We start from the raw sequence: 19,544 nt of genomic DNA on the forward strand, positions 1-19,544 counted from the left end.
TAAATGATCATCTTCATCATCAGTATCACCTCCCTCATTATCATAACTTTTTGTAATGACAGTAAATGGACCCACAATTCAAATATTCTTCCAGAACAAAAAATCAGAAATTTAAATGTAGAATAAAAGCACTTTGTACTGAATTCGTTTTAAGTACTGCTAATCACTAGAAGGTGACCGACCATTTGTCAACACACTGGCACAAAATGTGCCACAGGCATCTACATTAAGTGAGAAAAATAAAAGTGGAAAAAAGAAAATTATTGTGTATCTTATGAATATAAATATGGAAGACTGAGTAAAACACACAAAATGTGCAATTTGCTTTAATTAATATTAGGCATATAAAAGATAACTATTTATCTATCACAGACAGACAAGCACAGTTCTCGATCACACACTTGTTTCTCAAAGGCAGAGTTTTGTAAACATACAGTAATAAAAATAACAGTTATTGACTCAACATGTGAAACAATTATTGTTTCAGTTTAATCACAGATTTTATCTGGCAAAATTATCAACGTGTATACACCCATATATTTACACAAATACACTCTTCACATGTTACAAAATTATTAAAATTTTATAAAACATTGAAAGTAAAACAGCAAAGCCTTTAAATAAATAATGAAGTACGACTAGGCATGGCCATAAAAGAAAATTATGACAAGTAACATAAATAATTGCGCAAGTGTAGTGGCTAGCTATCTTTCAGATTAAGCACTGCAGTAGTAATATAATACAGTAGCAGCACTACAGTCTCTCCATATATTTACTTCTTTAAAATAATCACTTCCCTGTAATACTCAGGGAGAGACACACATTATGAATATGTGAGAGCCAATATTCTTTTATGTGTACTTCTCCTGGATTCAGCAAGATTTTTGTCATTTATGGTGAGAACACCCATTTTCTCTTATATTATAACTCTGAAATGTACTTTAATAAATACCCTCAAAAATTAACACAAATAAAACAAAACATGATATATCCGTAAATCTCTCATACATTAATTGTTGTTTCTATTTTATTGCAACTGTGGAGAGCCAATGGAGCACTAAGACTCTTGCAAGGATCATTTACACATTACAATTCACAAAAATTTGACTAAAAAGTATCATCAGTTTTACATCAGTTAATGGAACATACATTATGTAAATAAAATACGTGACCCAATATAATAAAAATACACAATAATATTGCATTATGTCACCTGTATAAGATACATGCTGCTATGCGCCCACACACACTCACACACACACACACACACACACACACACACACACACACACACACACACACAATTAATAAAATGTTCAGAATTTGTAAAAAAAGAAGTCACACATAATGTGTTAGAATTTGAATTTTGTAATATAAAACTAAAAGCAAGCAGGACGTAACATAAAAAAATCTTAGGTATGAGGTATTTACATTTCGGTTAATTAATCTTTTGTTTGCTTTAGGGGTGTGAAGAAGCTTGTTATACTCTTAACCTTTTTGGTGTCTGTTTTGTTATCCTGACTGTTTTTAACATTTCCACCCTTCTTTCTTTTGTTTAGATTTATTTTGGTTTTAGGTACTTGATTTGGCATACTTGTACTAGCTACACTGGTTGCACTGTTCAGTTCTTCATGGAGTTTCTCTGCTAAATGGAAGTCTAAATGTTCAGGATATTCACTTAAAAGCACTATGCTTTTGCAGTGGGGGCATACATCACTTGCTACATTACTGGACACTACATTATGATGTTTTACATTATTAGTCTGAGAAGAAAAGCCTGATACACCAACTTCAGTGGTTAGAAAATTGCTTCCAGTCTCCTGGTTTTGTCTCATACTTTCTGTATCTGAAGAACATTGTTTTTGAACTGGCATTGCATAATCCTCAGTAAATTGCTTGTCATGTACATCTGTGTTGGTTTTTCCAGGCATTTTTGAAGCTACAGCCTTATCTTTACAGTGATTTGAACTAGAAGTATCTGCAACATGTACCATATCACTATTAGAAGTTTTACAATTTGTTCCTATTGAGTGTCTTATTTTTCTTTGCATTGGTGATGGTAAAAGTGCTATTGTCTCTTCATCTGCTTCATCTAGACTTGGGAATATTTCATGAGGACTAATCCATTGTTCACTATTCTCAGCATGATTACTGTTTGATGACTCGCAACATTTATTAGAAGATTCAGTTTTACTTCTCTCTTCAGTGGTCACTAATGACTGTTTCCTATTTAGCTGATCATCACCTGGCAATAGTTCTGTCAGAGACTCAGTGCATCTTTCTGATTTGGTGTCCACAACATGCAAGCTTCCATGTGCCTTACTCAATTTGCTTTCATGTTTCCTTTTAAAATAAGCCATAAAAAAGGACTCTCCATCTCGATGATGGCCATGCAGTCTTTCAGTGTCATCTGAGTAACTGACAGAGGTGAGTGGTTCTGTTCTACCTTTCATTATATTATTAATTTCAGTATTAGCTTTAGATGTATTCTGTCCCTCGGCTTCTGTGTGTTGCTTTTTCTCACTTGATTTAAAAAATGAATTTATTGTCTTATTTTGTGTCCTGTCCTCATTGCTGAATTTCCCAGCAGATATTCCAAGGAAAGTAACAGCAGGATCCCTGTATTTAAAAAAAAAAAAAAGAGAGAATTACAAATATAATTTTCAGGCACATGAAATGATGTTTTGCAAATCATGATTATCATAATAAGCAGTATTATCAACCAAACATAAGAGCAGACTGTCAAATATCACTATGCAGTCTTTGAATGTTGTCACAGATTTATTACAACTAATGAAAGGACATATGATGCATAGATGTGTGTTATTGGAGTGAATAAGTTTTAAATATATTGTGGTTATCTCCAAAGAAAATATGTAATTGTAATAAAAATACAGGTTGCCACAAGGGAGACGGACGGTTTTTAATGAAATAATACTCAGCCAACTTTAAAATTAATGCATGTTTATTTACACAAAATCAAAGATCATTATTTGCCATTTTAGTTGAAAAAGTTATTTGTGAAAAATAATGTCGTCAAGGTGACGTCCATCATTTCGAATGCAGGACTCAAGTCTCTTCTCAAAATCCTCCATCACACGTACTAAAATCTCTGCAGAGATGGCAGCGATTTCTTGAATGATTGCATTCCTCAACTCGTCCAAATTTCGTGGTTATAGACACAGTTCTTAAGGTACCCCTACAGAAAAAAGTCACATACTGACAAGTCAGGAGACATGGGAGGCCAAGGAACATTGCCAAAACGTGAGATAATCCAGCCAGGAAACATGCGTCTAAGAAATGTCATTGAAGTGTTTGTGGTGTGCGATGTTGCCCCATCCTGCTGGAACCAAACACATTTTAAAGGGATTCGTCATCTTCTTAGTTCTGGTTTCAAGAATGTTTTAAGCATACGAATGTAACGAACCGAATTAACAGTAACTGTGGCCTCGTTCTCATATATAGATTATTAAAAAAAAGGTCCAATAATGCCAACAGAGCCAAGAGCACACCAGGCTGTTACTTTTCTGGTGGATAAGTTTCATCGCTCATCAATAAAATTTCATTTTCATTTGATCCCAAAATCACTTTCCTTAAGTTGTTGGACAATGAGCATTTTGCAGGGATGGAATTTTAATTCTTTATGCAAAATTCGTCTAACCAATTCACGACTGATTCGTAACTCACTAGCATGACATCTAGCTGACCGTCCTGGGCTTCTAACTGCCGCTTGCCTTACCCTTTCAACATTTTCTGGTGTTGTTACTCTGTGTCTTGGGCCAGGATGCTTCTTATCCAGTATGTTTCCAGTTGATCTAATGCTTTCCACCTATCTGAGGATTGTGTTACGGCTCGGAACAGCTCCATGTCGACCGACATTAAACCGCACATGAAACAATCGGTGCGTAGCAATAATAGACTCACCACTTTTTACAAAACTGTCATAGACAAACACTCAATGTTGCAAGTCCCACTGCTCCATAGTGACTGAGTACATGAAATGGCGACTTGTGTGGATCAGAACTATCCTCACCACGACCACCTGCCACCACCACGCCCTCAGTACTACGTAGTTCAAATCCGTCCATCTCCTGTGTGTCACCCTGTACAATAAAAGTTTTTCCTGTTAAATGACATTTCTTGTAGGGGTCTGATTCAATGCACTCTCCATGCTAGTCTATCCTATACAAGCCTCTTTATCTCTGCATAACTACTTCACCCTACATCTATTTGAACCTTTTTACTGTAGCCATGCCTTGTGTTCCTCTATAATTTTTCTACCTCACACTTCCCTTTATTACCAAATTTACCATTCCTTTATGCCTCATGATGTGTCCTATCAAACAATCCCTTCTTTTAATAGAGCTGTGCCATAATTTTTTCTCCCCAGGTCTTCGCTTTGTATTCAATATACCCATCTAATTTAACATTCTTCTGTAGCACCACACTTCAAAACCATCTATTCTTGATTTGACTGCACTGTTTATCATCTATGTTTCACTTCCATGCAAGGCCACACTCCAGATAAATGCCTCCATAAAATGCTTCGTAACACTTAAATTTACATGAATCATTAACATATTTCTCTTTTTCAGAAACACTTTTGTTGCTATTGCAAATCTGTATTTTATATCATCTCTACTTCGGCCATGGTCAGTATTTTGGTGCCCAAACAGCAAACCTCATACCGTACTTCCAGCACATAATTTCCTAATTTAAGTCCCTCAGAATCACCTAATTTAATTTGACATCATTTCATTACCCTGTTGTATCTTTGTACTTTTCTTCAAGGTACTATCCACTTTGTGCAACTCTTGTTCCAAGGTCTTTTCCATCTATGACAGAATGACAACTGTATTGACAAACCTTGAGGTTTGTATTTCTTCTTCTTGAACATTAACCCTCTACTTAAATTTCTCCTAGGGCTCCTGCACTGCTTGCTCAATGTGCAGATTGAGTATCACTGTAGATAGGCTACAAAACCAGTCTCTTTCCATTTTCAACTACAGCTTACCTTTCACATTCTTCAGTTGTAACTGCAGTCTGGTTTCTGTACAAGTTATAGGTAATCGTTTTTTTCTTGTATTTTATCACTGGTGCCTTCAAAGAGTGTATTCCAGTCAACATTGTCAAAAGCTTTTTCTAAATTTACTTCAAGTCTGTTGTATGTTGCATACAAAAGCCGGCCGTTGTGGCTGAGCGGTTCTATGAGCTTCAGTCTGGAACTGCGCTGCTGCTACGGTCGCAGGTTCGAATCCTGCCTTGGGCATAGATGTGTGTGATGTCCTTAGGTTAGCTAGGTTTAAGTAGTTCTAAGTCTACGGGACTGATGACCTCAGATGTTAAGTCCCATAGTGCTTAGAGTCATTTGAACCATTTGCTTACAAAAAGCAACAGTATTTTCATTGTTGGTTATCACAAGTATCTAAATTACTTTGAGAGAATATCCCTACTCCAGGTGTTTTGTTCTGAAAAAGATATTTCAGTGCTCTGTCAAAAATGAGTAAAGTATCATCTCTTCGGTCTCATTTTCATCAACTTACTCTTTCATTTCTATAATATTGTCCTCAAGTTTGTTTCTTTTCTACAGCTCTTCTATACATTACTATCACCTTTCAGCATTCCCTTTATTGCTCACTAAGCTCTTGATATTCATACAGCTGCTTCTTTTCTGTACGCGCCATCCATCTTTTTCATAGCCATTCATGCTCCTACAGTTTTGCATTTCTCCTCTATCTTTATCATCTGACAATTTTGTCAATTTCATTTTTCAGAGGTTTGTATTCTCTTTTGCCTGCCACCTTTGATCCTTTTATATATTTTCTCCTTTAATCAATGAAATTTATTATTTTGCATGTTATCCAAGGATTTCTACTGGACTCATTTACTGCCTATTTGGCGTTCTGCTATTTTCATTATTTTGTCTCTCACATGTTCCCATTCATCTTCTACTGTATTCACTTCCCTCATTTCAGCCAGTTATTGGCCAAAACTCTCTCTGAAACTTTCATCCACCTCTGGTTCCTTCAATTTCTCCAGGTTCCCCGTCCCTATCTCATTAATTTCCAACCTTTCTGCAATTTCTTCTGTTTTAATCTGCAGTTCATAATCTATAAATTATGGTTACAGTCAAAGACTGCTCCTCGAAAGGTGCTGCAGTTTCAAATCTGGCTGTAATAATATATAATTACCATAATAAATTCATCCAAATGTTAGCAATGATAAATTGTGCTCTGTGCAAAGTTCTACCAGGTATCTTCGTCTTTCATTTCTTTTGAATGGTCTACATTCTCCCACTTCTTTTCTTTCTCGTACTGTTGAATTCAATCCACCATACCAATTAAATTGTCTCCCTTAATGATCCAAAACATTTCTTTCATCTTATCATACATTCTTGATATATTACTTACATGAAGTGCTGCAACTCACTGTACAGCACTGTCTACAAAATACAAATAGCCATGTTTGCAAATAGCATTAATGTGTAACAGTCAGTACAACTAGTCAGTGGCCAAGATACTATTATCATTTACAGATGAAACACACAATGGAGGTTAAAAGTTAAGCAGATAAATAGATAGATAAAAACATGTAAGTGAAATATATGGGGGAAAAAAAGCAGTATAATTATTCAAATGTGAAATCTCTCTCCCCATTAAGCTAAGTGGTGGAGCCACATTCCAGGATAGATGTTCATCTGAGAACCAAAGCACACGAGACGAATAAACGTGTCAACAACAATTTATGTCTGAATTAATGATTGGTGGAAAAAAAAGTAGAATGATTAATGGAAAAAAAGGTAGCATGAACTCATCCACATAAGTACAACTCCATTCTGAAGGAGAATAAAAATGTGAAAATTACTAACAAAACAAAAAACCTAATTAGAAGGGAGGAAGAGGTATTAAAGTTTAACGTCTCATCAACGATGAAGGCCTTAGAGATGGAATACAGCCTCAGACTGTCAAAGGAGGGTGAAAAAAATTGCCCGTGTCCAAACTGAGTGTACTTACATCTGGATGGTTGGATGTGTATTGAACTGCTGGCTTCCCAAATGCGAATCCAGTGTCTTAATTAATTAATCACCTCACACAGTAAAACAGTTAGCATTGTAACAGGTTGGGAGCAGTATTTAAAAATCCAAATAAGTTATTAAACAAGGAGTGCTTGGGTAAAGATGTGTTACACTAGAAAATGTACAATCCAAAGTTTTAGCAACGTGTTTGGTGATAGGAGTGAAGTTATATATGATATGGGAAATTAACAAGTAGCAATGAGGATGATAAACAATGTTAACAACAAAAGTGGTAAGAATTACATTTTATGTAATTATGAATAGTCTCATGTAAAGAAAGAGTTAAGGGTTTAATGTTCTGTTGATGACAAGGTAATTGGGGACAGATCACGTGCTCAGACAAGGTATGGAAAACTGCCCTGTACTTTTGAAAGATACCACCCCAGCATTTGTCATAAGCGATTAAGGGAAACCATAGAAAACATACAGTGTGGCGCACAAAATATATTACCATTTTGTTTTTGAATATAAACTTTTTTGTCAATACAATCTGTAAGGAACATATACTACAATGAAGAGCTGTCCATGGAGATTTGTTCTAACTCAGCACAAGCTCAATATGTCCACTATTTCATTTCCTAACTTCCTTCAAACGAACACTGAAGTTAGTGATTACCCTATGGCACATGTCTTCCGTAATTTCACTGCAAGCTTGAAGAATAAGTCTTCTGAGCTCCATTAAATCACATGGATGTTTTGGGTAAATTTTTTCCTTTAGGTACCCCCAATGAAAAAAGCCATATGGACTGAGGTCTGGACTATTGGGGGGCCAATTTTGTCCGTCATTAAAGCGACCTGGAAACCTGAGTGAAATGATCCGCATGTGGAAATGCTTGTGTAAAAACTCCAACACAGTGTTTGCAGTATGTGGCCTTGCTCCATCTTGCATGAACCACTGTGTATTGAAGGGCAAGGCAGTAGCAAGAAGCTGTGGAATGAAGTTATTGCGAAGCATGCTCAAATAATGCTCGCTATTCACAGTTTCTTCAAAGAAAAAGGGTCCAATAAGTCCGTGACTAGAAATTGCTGCCCACCCTATAATCCTCGGAGCATAATGTTGTTGTTCATGAAGCACTTGTGGGTTTTCAGTGGCCCAAAAGCATACATTTTGTTTGTTAACCACACTGTCTAAATGAAAATGCGCCTCGTCTGAAAACCAAACGTTGTTGAGAGTTTCTTCCTTATCCTCCGCCCACTGGGCAAACAGTAGTCTCTGCTGCTTGTGTTCTTCAGTGAGCTTCTATGCACAGGTCATCTTGTACGGGCACATACGGAGGTCACTTTTAAGAATGTGTTGAACGGAGCAGTTGCACTGCTGCCTTTCTACACGATTTCCTGGGACTTCTCTGCACAGCAACTCGTACCGCTTCAATATTCTCCAGCGAACAAACAGGCTTAGGCCGAGGTCGCTTCACTTCCAATACTGTTCTTTCCTGTACAAATTTATCATACAACCTGTGGATGTTCTTCTTGCAAGGGACCCATCGCGTGTGAAACTGTTGTCAAAAACACCTCTGAGTCACAACAAGGCTTTTCGTTTCATGAAAAAGTAACACTATTGCCGATTGTTGCTGTGTCGTCAGTCTTCCATTGTCAGCCATTGCAGCTTACTGGTCTCCTAGTGGCAGTATCAAGAATTACACATCATTTTGTAACTCATTTGTTTTTCCAAGCTCTGCTGGTACTGCTGTAGAGATCCCATCGGGATATCTAATGTGTGTAATAAATTGTGAAAGAAACAATTGGTAACACATTTCATGCGCCACCCTGTATATTGGGACGGCCAGATGAGAATTTGAACTGCTGATGGGAATTTGAATTTCTGTCCTCCTGACTGTGAGTTTAATGTCTTACCACAGTACTAGGCCACTTGGGTATGGTCAGATGTGACTCTAAATGCTGCTTTCCCATTTACAAGCCTAGTGTCTTAATCACTGTGCCACACCACTCATATGCTGAAATATCAATGGTCTAAATGATTATTTTTATAACAGCAAAAGGAGTAAAGTTGATGGATTATAAATTCTTCAGTCACAGTGTAAAAATATCTAAGTAACCTTTTGCAGTAAACATTCCCTTGCAGAAAGTAAAATTCTTAAGAAGATGGAGGGCAAGTTCATGAATATGACTTTAATCCAAAGTAAATAACAAAATGGTTGGCGTATTATTATTTTGAGAGGTATGTGTATAGTTAGGGGCGAATATTTTGTAGTGGTTTTTATTTGATCTGAGGGATGTAAAAGGAACTTTTCTGGCTAAATTTCAATGACTTCTTCCAAAAAATAGGAAATAACATTTTAAGCTGTAAAATGTATGTATAGGATACCCCCTTGCATTTTATGTACAATATATGTAAATAACAGGCATCAAAAGACTTGTCAGGGACTTGTTTACTATCTAATGAAGGTCTATTATCTAATAAAAACCGCTGATGTAACTGGAACTGATAACTGTCTGGAAAGTAGGAACATTTGACTCATTTTCATATGTCATAATCAATGTTTTTGAAAGCCTGCAGCTGTCATTCATTACTTAAATAATGAAATACTGAACTCGTTAAGTGTTTTTTCATGCTTAGTGCGATGCATTTCGAGAATTTTTTCAAGTTCTCTAGTGACACAGCATCTCCGAGGTACTGATGACGTGGGAATTTTCCCGTATGACCATTTCACGAGTGTACCACGAATATCAGGAATCCAGTACAACATGGGGTCACCGACATTTCTGCGGTTGGAAAAGGATCCTGCAAGAACGGGACCAACTACAACTGAACAGAATCGTTCAATGTGACAGAAGTGCAACCCTCCCACAAATTGCTGCAGATTTCAGTGCGGGGCCATCAACAAGAGTCAGTGTGCGAATCATTCAACATAATATCATCGATACGGGATTTTGGAGCCAAAGGCCCACTCATGTACCCTAGATAACCGCATGACACAAAGCTTTACAGCTCACCTGTGCCTGTCAACACCGACACTGGACTGCTGATGTCTGGAAATATTTGCCTGGTTGGGTGAGTCTTTTTTCAAATTGTATCGAGCAGATGGACGTGTGCGGGTATGGAGACAACCTCATGACTCCATGGACCCCGCATGTTAGCAGGGAACTGTTCAAACTGGTGGAGGCTCTGTAATTGTGTGGGGCGTGTGCAGCTGGAATGATATGGGACCCCTGATATGTCTAGATACAACTAGTGACAGATGACACATATTTAAGCATCCTGTCTGATCACCTGAATCCATTCATGTCCATTGTGCATTCCGACAGACTTGGGCAATTGCAGCAGGACAATGTGACACCCCACACATCCAGAATTGGTACAGAGTAGCTCCAGGAACACTCTTCTGAGTTTAAACACTTCTGCTGGCCACCAAACTCCCCAGACATGAACATTACTGAGAATGTCTGGAATGCCTTACAACGTGCTATTCAGAAGAGATCTCCAACCCCTCATACTCTTACGGATTTATGGACAGCCCTGCAGGATTCATGGTGTCAGTTACCTCCAGCACTCCTTCAGACATCAGTCAAGTCCGTGCCACGTCATTTTGTGGCACTTCTACGTGCTTTCAGGGGCCCTACATGATATTAGGAAGGTGTACTAGTTTCTTTGGCTCTTCTGTGTGATACTATCTGCTACTTAGAAGTCCTTGTAGAATCATCATCAGTTTCTTTCACATCATTAAGTTATTACAGACAGTTCTTCATCAGCTTTGGAATTAAGGGAATTTTCTACAGCAGTTGTTTTCTTTTTGCTCCCATCTATAGTTGAATTTTAGCTCCCATATATAGTGGAATTTTATCTGTGGCTTTCAATGTTTCCATGAGGGATGGTCAATGTTCTTCTCTTCTTTATGGCCACTCTGTTCATCTTATATCTCTCCATTTTGTGGAGGAATTATACTTCTTTTCTGAGTGAGGAAGTACTATCCATCTACATTTATGCACAGTACTGCATATAAAATGTATGGTACTTTGATTCCATAAAAACAGTAAGTTACTCAATAGAGACAGCAATTCTGTAATGGAACACTCCACAACCTCTGACTGAATGACACAACATGTTGTTGGTGTAGACATCAGTCTGAGGAATAGTTTGATGCAGGTCTCCTCACTAGTCTCCCCTGTGAAGGCCTCTTCATCTCTGAATAACTGCTGCAACCTACATTCATTTGAACGTGTTTACTGTGTTCATGCCTAGGTCTTCCTCTACAATTTTTACACCACACACTTCTGTTCTCATCTGAACTTCTTGTCCACATTCCACTTCCAAACAAGGCTACATTATGAACAAGTACCTTCAGAAAATACTTTGTAACATTGGGATTTATATGAGATGTTAACAAGTTCCCCTTTTTCAGAAGTGCTTTTCTTGCTGTTGACAGCCCGCTTTTTATATCCTCTACTTTGGCCATCGTCAGTTATTTTGCTGCCCAAATAGCAAAATTCACCTACTACTTTTAGTGTCTCATTTTATAGCCAAATCCCTCAGCATCACCTGATGTCATTTGATTAAATTCCATTTACCTTGTTTTACCTTTGAAGATGTTATCCAAAATTTTCAGGACTGGCACTGCCATCCGTTGAAAACCTTACCATTGGACTAATGGTCACCATCACCCTTGAAGTAGTTCCCATCCACATGTACACACCGGTCAAATGTTTTCTGGAAGTCCTGTTCTTTGAGGGTGTTTATCACCACCAGCGATGCTTCTTGAATCCTCTCTAGAGTGTCGAACCGAATGGCCTTTCAACTTGAGTTTCAGTTTTGGGGATAGTGTGAAGTCGCAAGGCACCAATCTGTTGAGTACTGTGGGTGGAGTACAACCGCCACGTAGTTTTTTGTGAAAAAGTTCCTGGTGAGCAAGGATGTGTGACAGGGCATGATGTCACGATGTAGCAGCCAGTTCCCTTGATGCCAAAGTTCGGGCCATCATCGCCACACTATTTTTACAGAGCCATTGCAAAACGTCACAGTAATATGTGGAATTCACTGTTTGGTTGGGCGGGACAAATTCTTTGTGCACAATTCCCTTGATATCAAAGAAAACAATGCCCATGCTCTTCACTTTGCTCTTCACCTGTCTCGCTTTTTTGGGTGTTGGAGATCCCAGGCTCCTCCACTTGGACGATTGTTGCTTTGTCTCTGAGTCATTCTCTGTCCCTCAAACACTTGTTGAATCATTGCAAGGGTCCCGATAGCACTTTTCCTGAGATTTGAACAGAATTTGATACACACGCACTGTTCTGTTTGCGGATCCATCGTAAAATCGCCACACACCAAACACAGAGTATTACGGAAATTACTGTGGACACACAACACGCCCTCCCAGCTGAATGCCACTCCGCACACGGACTCATCAGATATGCAGCTCTTGCCACTGAGTGGTGCAAAGATCTACTACTCCTACTTTCCAGATGACAGCACCAGTCCTGAAAATTTTGGATTCCACCTCACATCTTATAGCTACTTTTCAAGACACTATCTATTCTATTCAAATGCTCTTCCAAGTCCTGTGCCATCTCTGACAGAATTACAATACCATTTACAAATCTAATTTTTTATTGCTTCTCCCTTACCAAACTTCTCCTTGGTTTTCTTTACTGCTTGCTTAATGTACAGATTAAATAACATCAGTGATAGGCTATGACCTTGTCTCATTCCTTTCTCAACTGTGGCTTCTGTTTTGTGTGCTTTGACTCTTTCAACTGCTGTCTGATTTCGGTGCAAGTTGTAAATAACTTATTTCTCCATGCATTTTATCCCTGCTGCCTTCAGAATTTGAAAGAATATAGTCCAGTCAACATTTTGAAATGTAGCCTCAAAATGTACAAATTCTATAATCATAGATTTGCCTTTCTTTAACCTACCCATAGGATCAGTATTGCCTTGTGTGTTCCTTTATTTCTCCAGAACCCAAACTGAACTTCCCCCAGATTTACTTCTCCCAGTTTTTCCATTCTTCTGTACAAAGTTTGTTGTCAGTATTTTTAAACCATGGCTATTAAACTGATGGTTTGTTTGTATTCACAGCTGTCAATACCTACCTTCTCTGGAATTGGAATTATTACATTCGTCTTGAAATTGGAGGTTATTTCACCTGATTTTGCACATCAGCTGGAATAGTGTAGTAATGGCTGGCTCTTCCAGAGATCTCCATAGGTCTGAAGGAATGGCATCTACTCCAAGGGTGGTGTTTTGAATTAGGTCTTTCAGTGCTCTGTCAAATTATTCTTGCAGTATCATATCTCCCATCTCATGTTCATTTGTTTCTTCTTCATTTTCTATAACACCCCTTAGAGTTCATTTCTTTTGCATAGTCCTTCTACATATTCCTTCAACCTCCCCCTTCTTTGCTTGCCATCTGCACTATTGATATTCCTACACCAGCATCTATTTTCAGGAGAGGTAGTATGGACCAAAACAAGAAAAAATATACAGTAAATATGGGCTCTAAAACGCGTACCTTAAGAGCTATGCGCACTTGTGCAGTAGAAGAGTCATGTTTCACAGTAACAAAGATTTACAAAGAGCTCATAGCACTTAAGCTATGCATTTTAGACACTTTTTCCTTGTTTTTGTCCATACGACCGCCTCTGAAAGTTGCCTACCCTACACTCTTAGCAACAATAGTATCGGTATGTTTATTCTACTGTCAGAGGTATCAGAGTGATTTTTGCTTATAGTTCTTGACTCCCTTCCAGACCAGGACACTTACCTCCAGTTCAGACAGTTATCCTACTTCATCATCCCTGAAAGTTTGTAACGTCATCTCAGGATCACTCTCTATATTTGAATTATCTTGATAAAGCTACTTTTTCCAGCAAATTTTTATAAGGCTATTTTTCCATCTTGTTTTCAGCAGTTCAGTAAAAAAACAGACTAGATCATGATGGGTATTTTATTAAAATGATCAGTTTCGGCCTATCCATCTTTAGACAGCATTGTCAGCTGAAGTCGACGATGCATAGAACAGTCAGTTGATATCAGTCAGTGATGATGGACAAAGGTAAATGTCTCAACTGGATGTAAGGGACCCTGGGGAAGAAACAAGTCTAGAGTTATAAGCAGCAGTTTCAGCGACTGAGGTCGACTGACTGTTCTATGCATCATCAACTTCAGCTGATGTTGCTGTCTGAAGATGGCCAAAGACTAAGCCAAAACTGGTCATTTTAATAAAATAACCATCACAATCAAGACTGTTTTTTCACTGATTTCATATAGCTTACAAGATTGCTGTTTCCCAAAAACTTTACCAAAAAGTTCACTGAATAATGCTGAGTTGGCAGATGTTCCTAAATCTAACAATGTAAGCAAAACTGTACATATATCTCCAAAAATGTTATTTATATAATGGAAGGAAACATTCCACGTGGGAAAAATTATATATAAAAACAAAGATGAGGTGACTTACCGAACAAAAGCGCTGGCAGGTCGATAGACACACAAACAAACACAAACATACACACAAAGTTCAAGCTTTCGCAACAAACTGTTGCCTCATCAGGAAAGAGGGAAGGAGAGGGGAAGACGAAAGGAAGTGGGTTTTAAGGGAGAGGGTAAGGAGTCATTCCAATCCCGGGAGCGGAAAGACTTACCTTAGGGGGAAAAAAGGACAGGTATACACTCGCACACACGCACATATCCATCCACACATACAGACACAAGCAGACATATATATGATATATATATATATATGATATGATATGGATATGTGCGTGTGTGCGAGTGTATACCTGTCCTTTTTTCCCCCTAAGGTAAGTCTTTCCGCTCCCGGGATTGGAATGACTCCTTACCCTCTCCCTTAAAACCCACTTCCTTTCGTCTTCCCCTCTCCTTCCCTCTTTCCTGATGAGGCAACAGTTTGTTGCGAAAGCTTGAACTTTGTGTGTATGTTTGTGTTTGTTTGTGTGTCTATCGACCTGCCAGCGCTTTTGTTCGGTAAGTCACCTCATCTTTGTTTTTATATACAAAAATGTTATTTGTTACATATTACCTATACAGGTTGCTGACTGTAGTGTCCTTGAGAAGTAATTCAGACCCTTGCTTTATCAAGTTGTACAGCATAACTCCACTTTTATGATCCCGGAATTAACGTTTTCCTGCCGCTTACGACGTTTTTGATCGGTCCCGTCAAATTTCCTATGCCCACAATGTTAATTTGCACCCGATTTTGCATCAATATATTTATAATTTTCCCACGATTTACTGTTTATGGACAAAAAATGATGCTGGCATGATGTTGGCTGTCCAGTAGTGTTTACAAATATTATATGGTTAAGTTTCTTGATACCAGGGCACTCTACTCTGCAGGTTTGATCCAGTAAATGTGTAGAAGTTGGAACAATTTGAACCATATCTCCCGCCGCTGCCAAGTGCCGAGCTCTTCTTGGCATGATGGCTGATGGGAGTAACTACATTCATTCAAATGAAGCTATCGTGACAAATGGCAACCATTTAAAAACTGTCTCTACTGCGCAAACGCAGTTTTGTGATTGTTGTGATCATCGTGACACCTTTGTCAAAGCATATTTAGCATGTTTCGATGCGTGGCCACTTGGAGCATTGGTTAACACCGTCATTCACTTTGTGTTGCTCATATGTTTTTAGTTTAAACACAGCACTGGTTACGTATTTTATTCATGTCGAGCAAAACGTGTTTTGAGAATTTATTCTTGTTGTCAAGTGCAGTTTTTACGTATGTATTTTTTGTGATGTTACACAAACAAACAATGTGAGTGATAGTTTGTGTGTGTGTGTGTGTGGGGGGGGGGGGGGGGGCGCTGGCTATAGTACCATGTTCAAACTCACTTAAATCTAGATAACCTGCCACTGTACCAACAGTAACAACCAATCTAAGAACTGCGCTAGACACTTGTCTTATATAGGCACAATTTTCTGCCTTCACACACACACACACACACACACACACACACACACACACACACACACACAGAGGGAGAGAGAGAGAGAGAGAGAGAGAGAGAGAGAGAGAGAGAGAGACCACTTCATGTCACTGCTAATGAAGTGAAAATATTTTTCATAGATTTCCTTGTATCTGGTTATTGTCAGTTTCATAGATTGAAGATGATTTTGGAAAAGAGTGGCAACTGTCAGAAGAAAGCTACTTACAATGCTATGGTCTGAAACATGTTCATATAAATTATTAGAAACATTCATGTTCCAGTTAATGATAGTGTGGATTTTAATATCTGGTCCCCATGGCAATCATTGAATAAATAATAGAAATAGTTTACTGCGGGAACATTTAGTTGTTGAGTGATGATACCATATGATGGAAGACATGCAACAAAATAACATATGTATAGTAAGCCAATTACATTTGGTTATGTGGGGTGGTGTTTCTGCTTTTGTCTTGGCTACTAAAAATGAGAAAGATGGAGTAATGTTTAAGAGGGGACTCAAATTCAGGAGGACTAGTGTTCTGTTCTGTATCTGTGGTTTCACTAAACTGACAAAGGTAAATACTGGGACAGTTTCTTTTAAAAAGTAAATGGCTGAAGCAATTTCATGGCTTTGCTGTAGCTATATTATTTGAAACACATGTAGAAAAATTAATTTTTTTTGCCATTGCAATCGTTCCATATCTGCTCCTCTTCTGATTCTGCAGATATCAAATTGAAAATAAAGTTCTTCATATGTCTGGCACAGTATTTCCCTATCAATCTCTTCAAAAGCACAGTTGATGCAAGTTCTGGTAGGTTTGTTGGTTTACTAAAATTTATTAAAATCGTCAAAATGTTTTTACAATTGATATTTTGTGTGAGGTAATGTGAAAATTTTGTGCTAACACAACTTTCACACATTAGGGGATAAACATTTATTTAAACACTATGTGTGAAAATAAAAACAGTGGACATCCTGTTCAGCCTGAGTTGCTGCTCCATCTCTAATGACCTAGTCACTTAAAGGACACTGAATGGCAAAACACCTCCTCTACCAATAGCAATTTTTTTTTGGCTGTTAAGTACAATTTATTCCACATGAAAGAACAAGAACTCTTAATAAAATGCAGACTTGGCATTGGAGGATCTTTCTTCATGGATCATAATATCACTCTGGCACAAAAAGTCGCAAGGGGTTAGAATGGAAGAGTGTGGAGGCCATGACATGAGGTACTAATGGGGTACCCATATGAATTTTCTTATGTTTTACATTTATAGGATACATATCGTGTTAGGGGAAAGTAAAAATAGTTGCTAGACATTTATAAATGACCAAGCATGTTTGTAGTTAATTATATTTTAAAAAAAGATTTTGATGTTTAGATATTACAGAAGTGTGTCACTTCTTTGTATATCACATGCTGTATCAGTTCAAATTTATGTTTTGCATGTTACAATTTCAAACAATGCAAAATCCAGAAAGGAATAATGACAGTATTACAAAAAAGACAGATTGCTACTGTCACCACATAGCGGAGATGTTCAGTCGCAAACAGACACAACAAAAAGTCCTAAACTTGTAAGTTTTTGGCCTGGAGGCCTTCTTCTGAAATAGACAACAGGCACACACACATTCATGCAAATGCAGCTCATATGCACATTACCACTGTCTCCGGCTGCTGAGCCCAGGCTGTGAGCAACTGGGCATGATGGGAGCAGCAGACTGGGTGATATGGGTCAGGAGGAGACTGTCGTAGGGATGGGGAGGGTTAGCAGGGTAGGGGTGTGGGGAGGGTTAGCAGGGTAGGGGTGGGGGACAGTAAACTGCTGCTTATGAAAGTTTACAGGGACATGGTGAGCAGAGGGTAGGGCAGCTAGGTGCAGCTGGTAGGTTAGACAGACAGGAGGGGGAGGGGATGGGTGGAAAAGGAGAGAAGTAAAAAAGACTGTGGATGTGCTAGTAGAACAGAAGCTGTGTAGTGCTGGAATGGGAACAGGAAAGGGGATAGGTGGGTGAAGGACAGGGACTAATGAAAGTTGAGGCCAGGAGGGTTACGGGAACACAGGATATATTGCAGGGAGAATTCCACCTGCATAATTCAGAAAAGCTGGTGTTGGTAGGAAGGATCCAGATGGTAGAAATGGTGAGCAGTCATTAAAATGAAGAATTTTGTGTTGGGCAGTGTGCTCAGCAACCCAATGGTCCAGCTGTTTCTTGGTCACAGTTTGTCAGCGGCCATTTATGTGGACAGACAGCTTATTAGTTGTCATGCCCACATTGAATGAAGTACAGTGGCTGCAACTTAGCTTGTAGATCACATGACTGGTTTCCCAAGTAGCTCTGTCTTTGATAGGATAGATGATGCTTGTGACTGGACTGATGCAGGTGGTGGTTGGAGGATGTATGGGACAGGTCTTGCATCTAGGTCTACTACAGGGATACGAGTCATGAGGCAAGATGTTGGGAGCAGCGGTTGTGTAGGAATGGACCAGGATATTGTGTAGGTTTGGTGGGCAGCAGAATACCACTGTGTGAGCGGTGAGGAGGATGGCTGATACGACAGCCCTCACTTTGGGGCATGACAAGAGGTAGTTGAAACACTGGCAGAGAATGTGATTCATTTGCTCCAGTCCTGGATGATACTGAGTCACAAGGGAATTGCTCCTCTATGGCCGGATGGTGGGAATGTGGGAGCTGGTGGGTGACTGGGGAAATAGGGCACAGAAGATCCTGTTTCTGTACATGGTTGGAAGCATGTTACAGTTGGTGAAGTGCTCAGTGAGACCCTTGGCATATTTTGAGAGAGTCTGCTTGTCACAACAGACGTGATGACAGCTGTTGAAGTGGAGGTATTGTTGGTGGTTGGTACATTTGATATGGATGGAGGAACAGATGTAGCCATCTTTGAAGAAGGTGGCTTGTTGGGTTGAAGAGGACCAGGTGAAGTTAATGAGGGAGAAGGTGTCAAAGTTCTGGAGGAATGTGGATCGGGTGTCCTCACCCTTGATCCAAATCAGGAAGATGTCATCAATGAATCTGAACTAGGTGAAAGGTTTGGGATTCTCGGTGGTTAGGAAAGATGATCCATGAGTAGGTTGGCATAGGATGGTGCCATGCACAGGTGCCCATTGCCATACCACAGATTTGTTTGTAGGTGATGCCTTCAAAAGTGAGGTAATTGTGGGTGAGGCTATATTTGGTCATACTGATCAGGAAGAAGGTTGTAGGTTTGGAATCCATCGTCAGTTGGGAAAGGTAGTGTTCAATAGCGGCAAGGGCATGGGCATTAGGGATGTTAGTGTACAGGGAGGTTGCATCAGTAGCGATGAGCAGGCACCATGTGGTAAAAGAAAAGGAACTGTGGAAAGTCGGTGGAGGAAAAAGTTGGTATCTTTTATATAGGAGGTTAGGATGCGGATAATCATGTTGTTATTTGTTTTAGATACTCCTTGGGCACTGGTTAGAGGTCATCACCAGACATCCTGTATCACAGCAAGTTCTGCATGGAGTTACCAACATCACATGGACTACCTAGGCAGGCCTTGGAATAACAAACTACAA

At 39.0% G+C, this 19,544-nt stretch overlaps 1 protein-coding gene across 1 annotated transcript in view; it reads right to left on the reverse strand.

Moving 5' to 3' along the window:
• Positions 1 to 330: 330 nt before the first annotated feature.
• LOC124795003 (DNA polymerase eta) overlaps positions 331 to 19,544 on the reverse strand; it is a 197,713-nt gene continuing 178,499 nt past the window's right edge. Inside the window, exon 9 of the mRNA XM_047258757.1 lies at positions 331 to 2,619. Within this exon, the coding sequence (XP_047114713.1) occupies positions 1,443 to 2,619 (1,177 nt within the window). The 3' untranslated portion in view covers positions 331 to 1,442. The remainder of the gene's footprint in view (positions 2,620 to 19,544) is intronic.

The sequence above is a fragment of the Schistocerca piceifrons genome, chromosome 4 (genome assembly GCF_021461385.2).
Source record: "Schistocerca piceifrons isolate TAMUIC-IGC-003096 chromosome 4, iqSchPice1.1, whole genome shotgun sequence".
NCBI lineage: Eukaryota > Metazoa > Arthropoda > Insecta > Orthoptera > Acrididae > Schistocerca > Schistocerca piceifrons.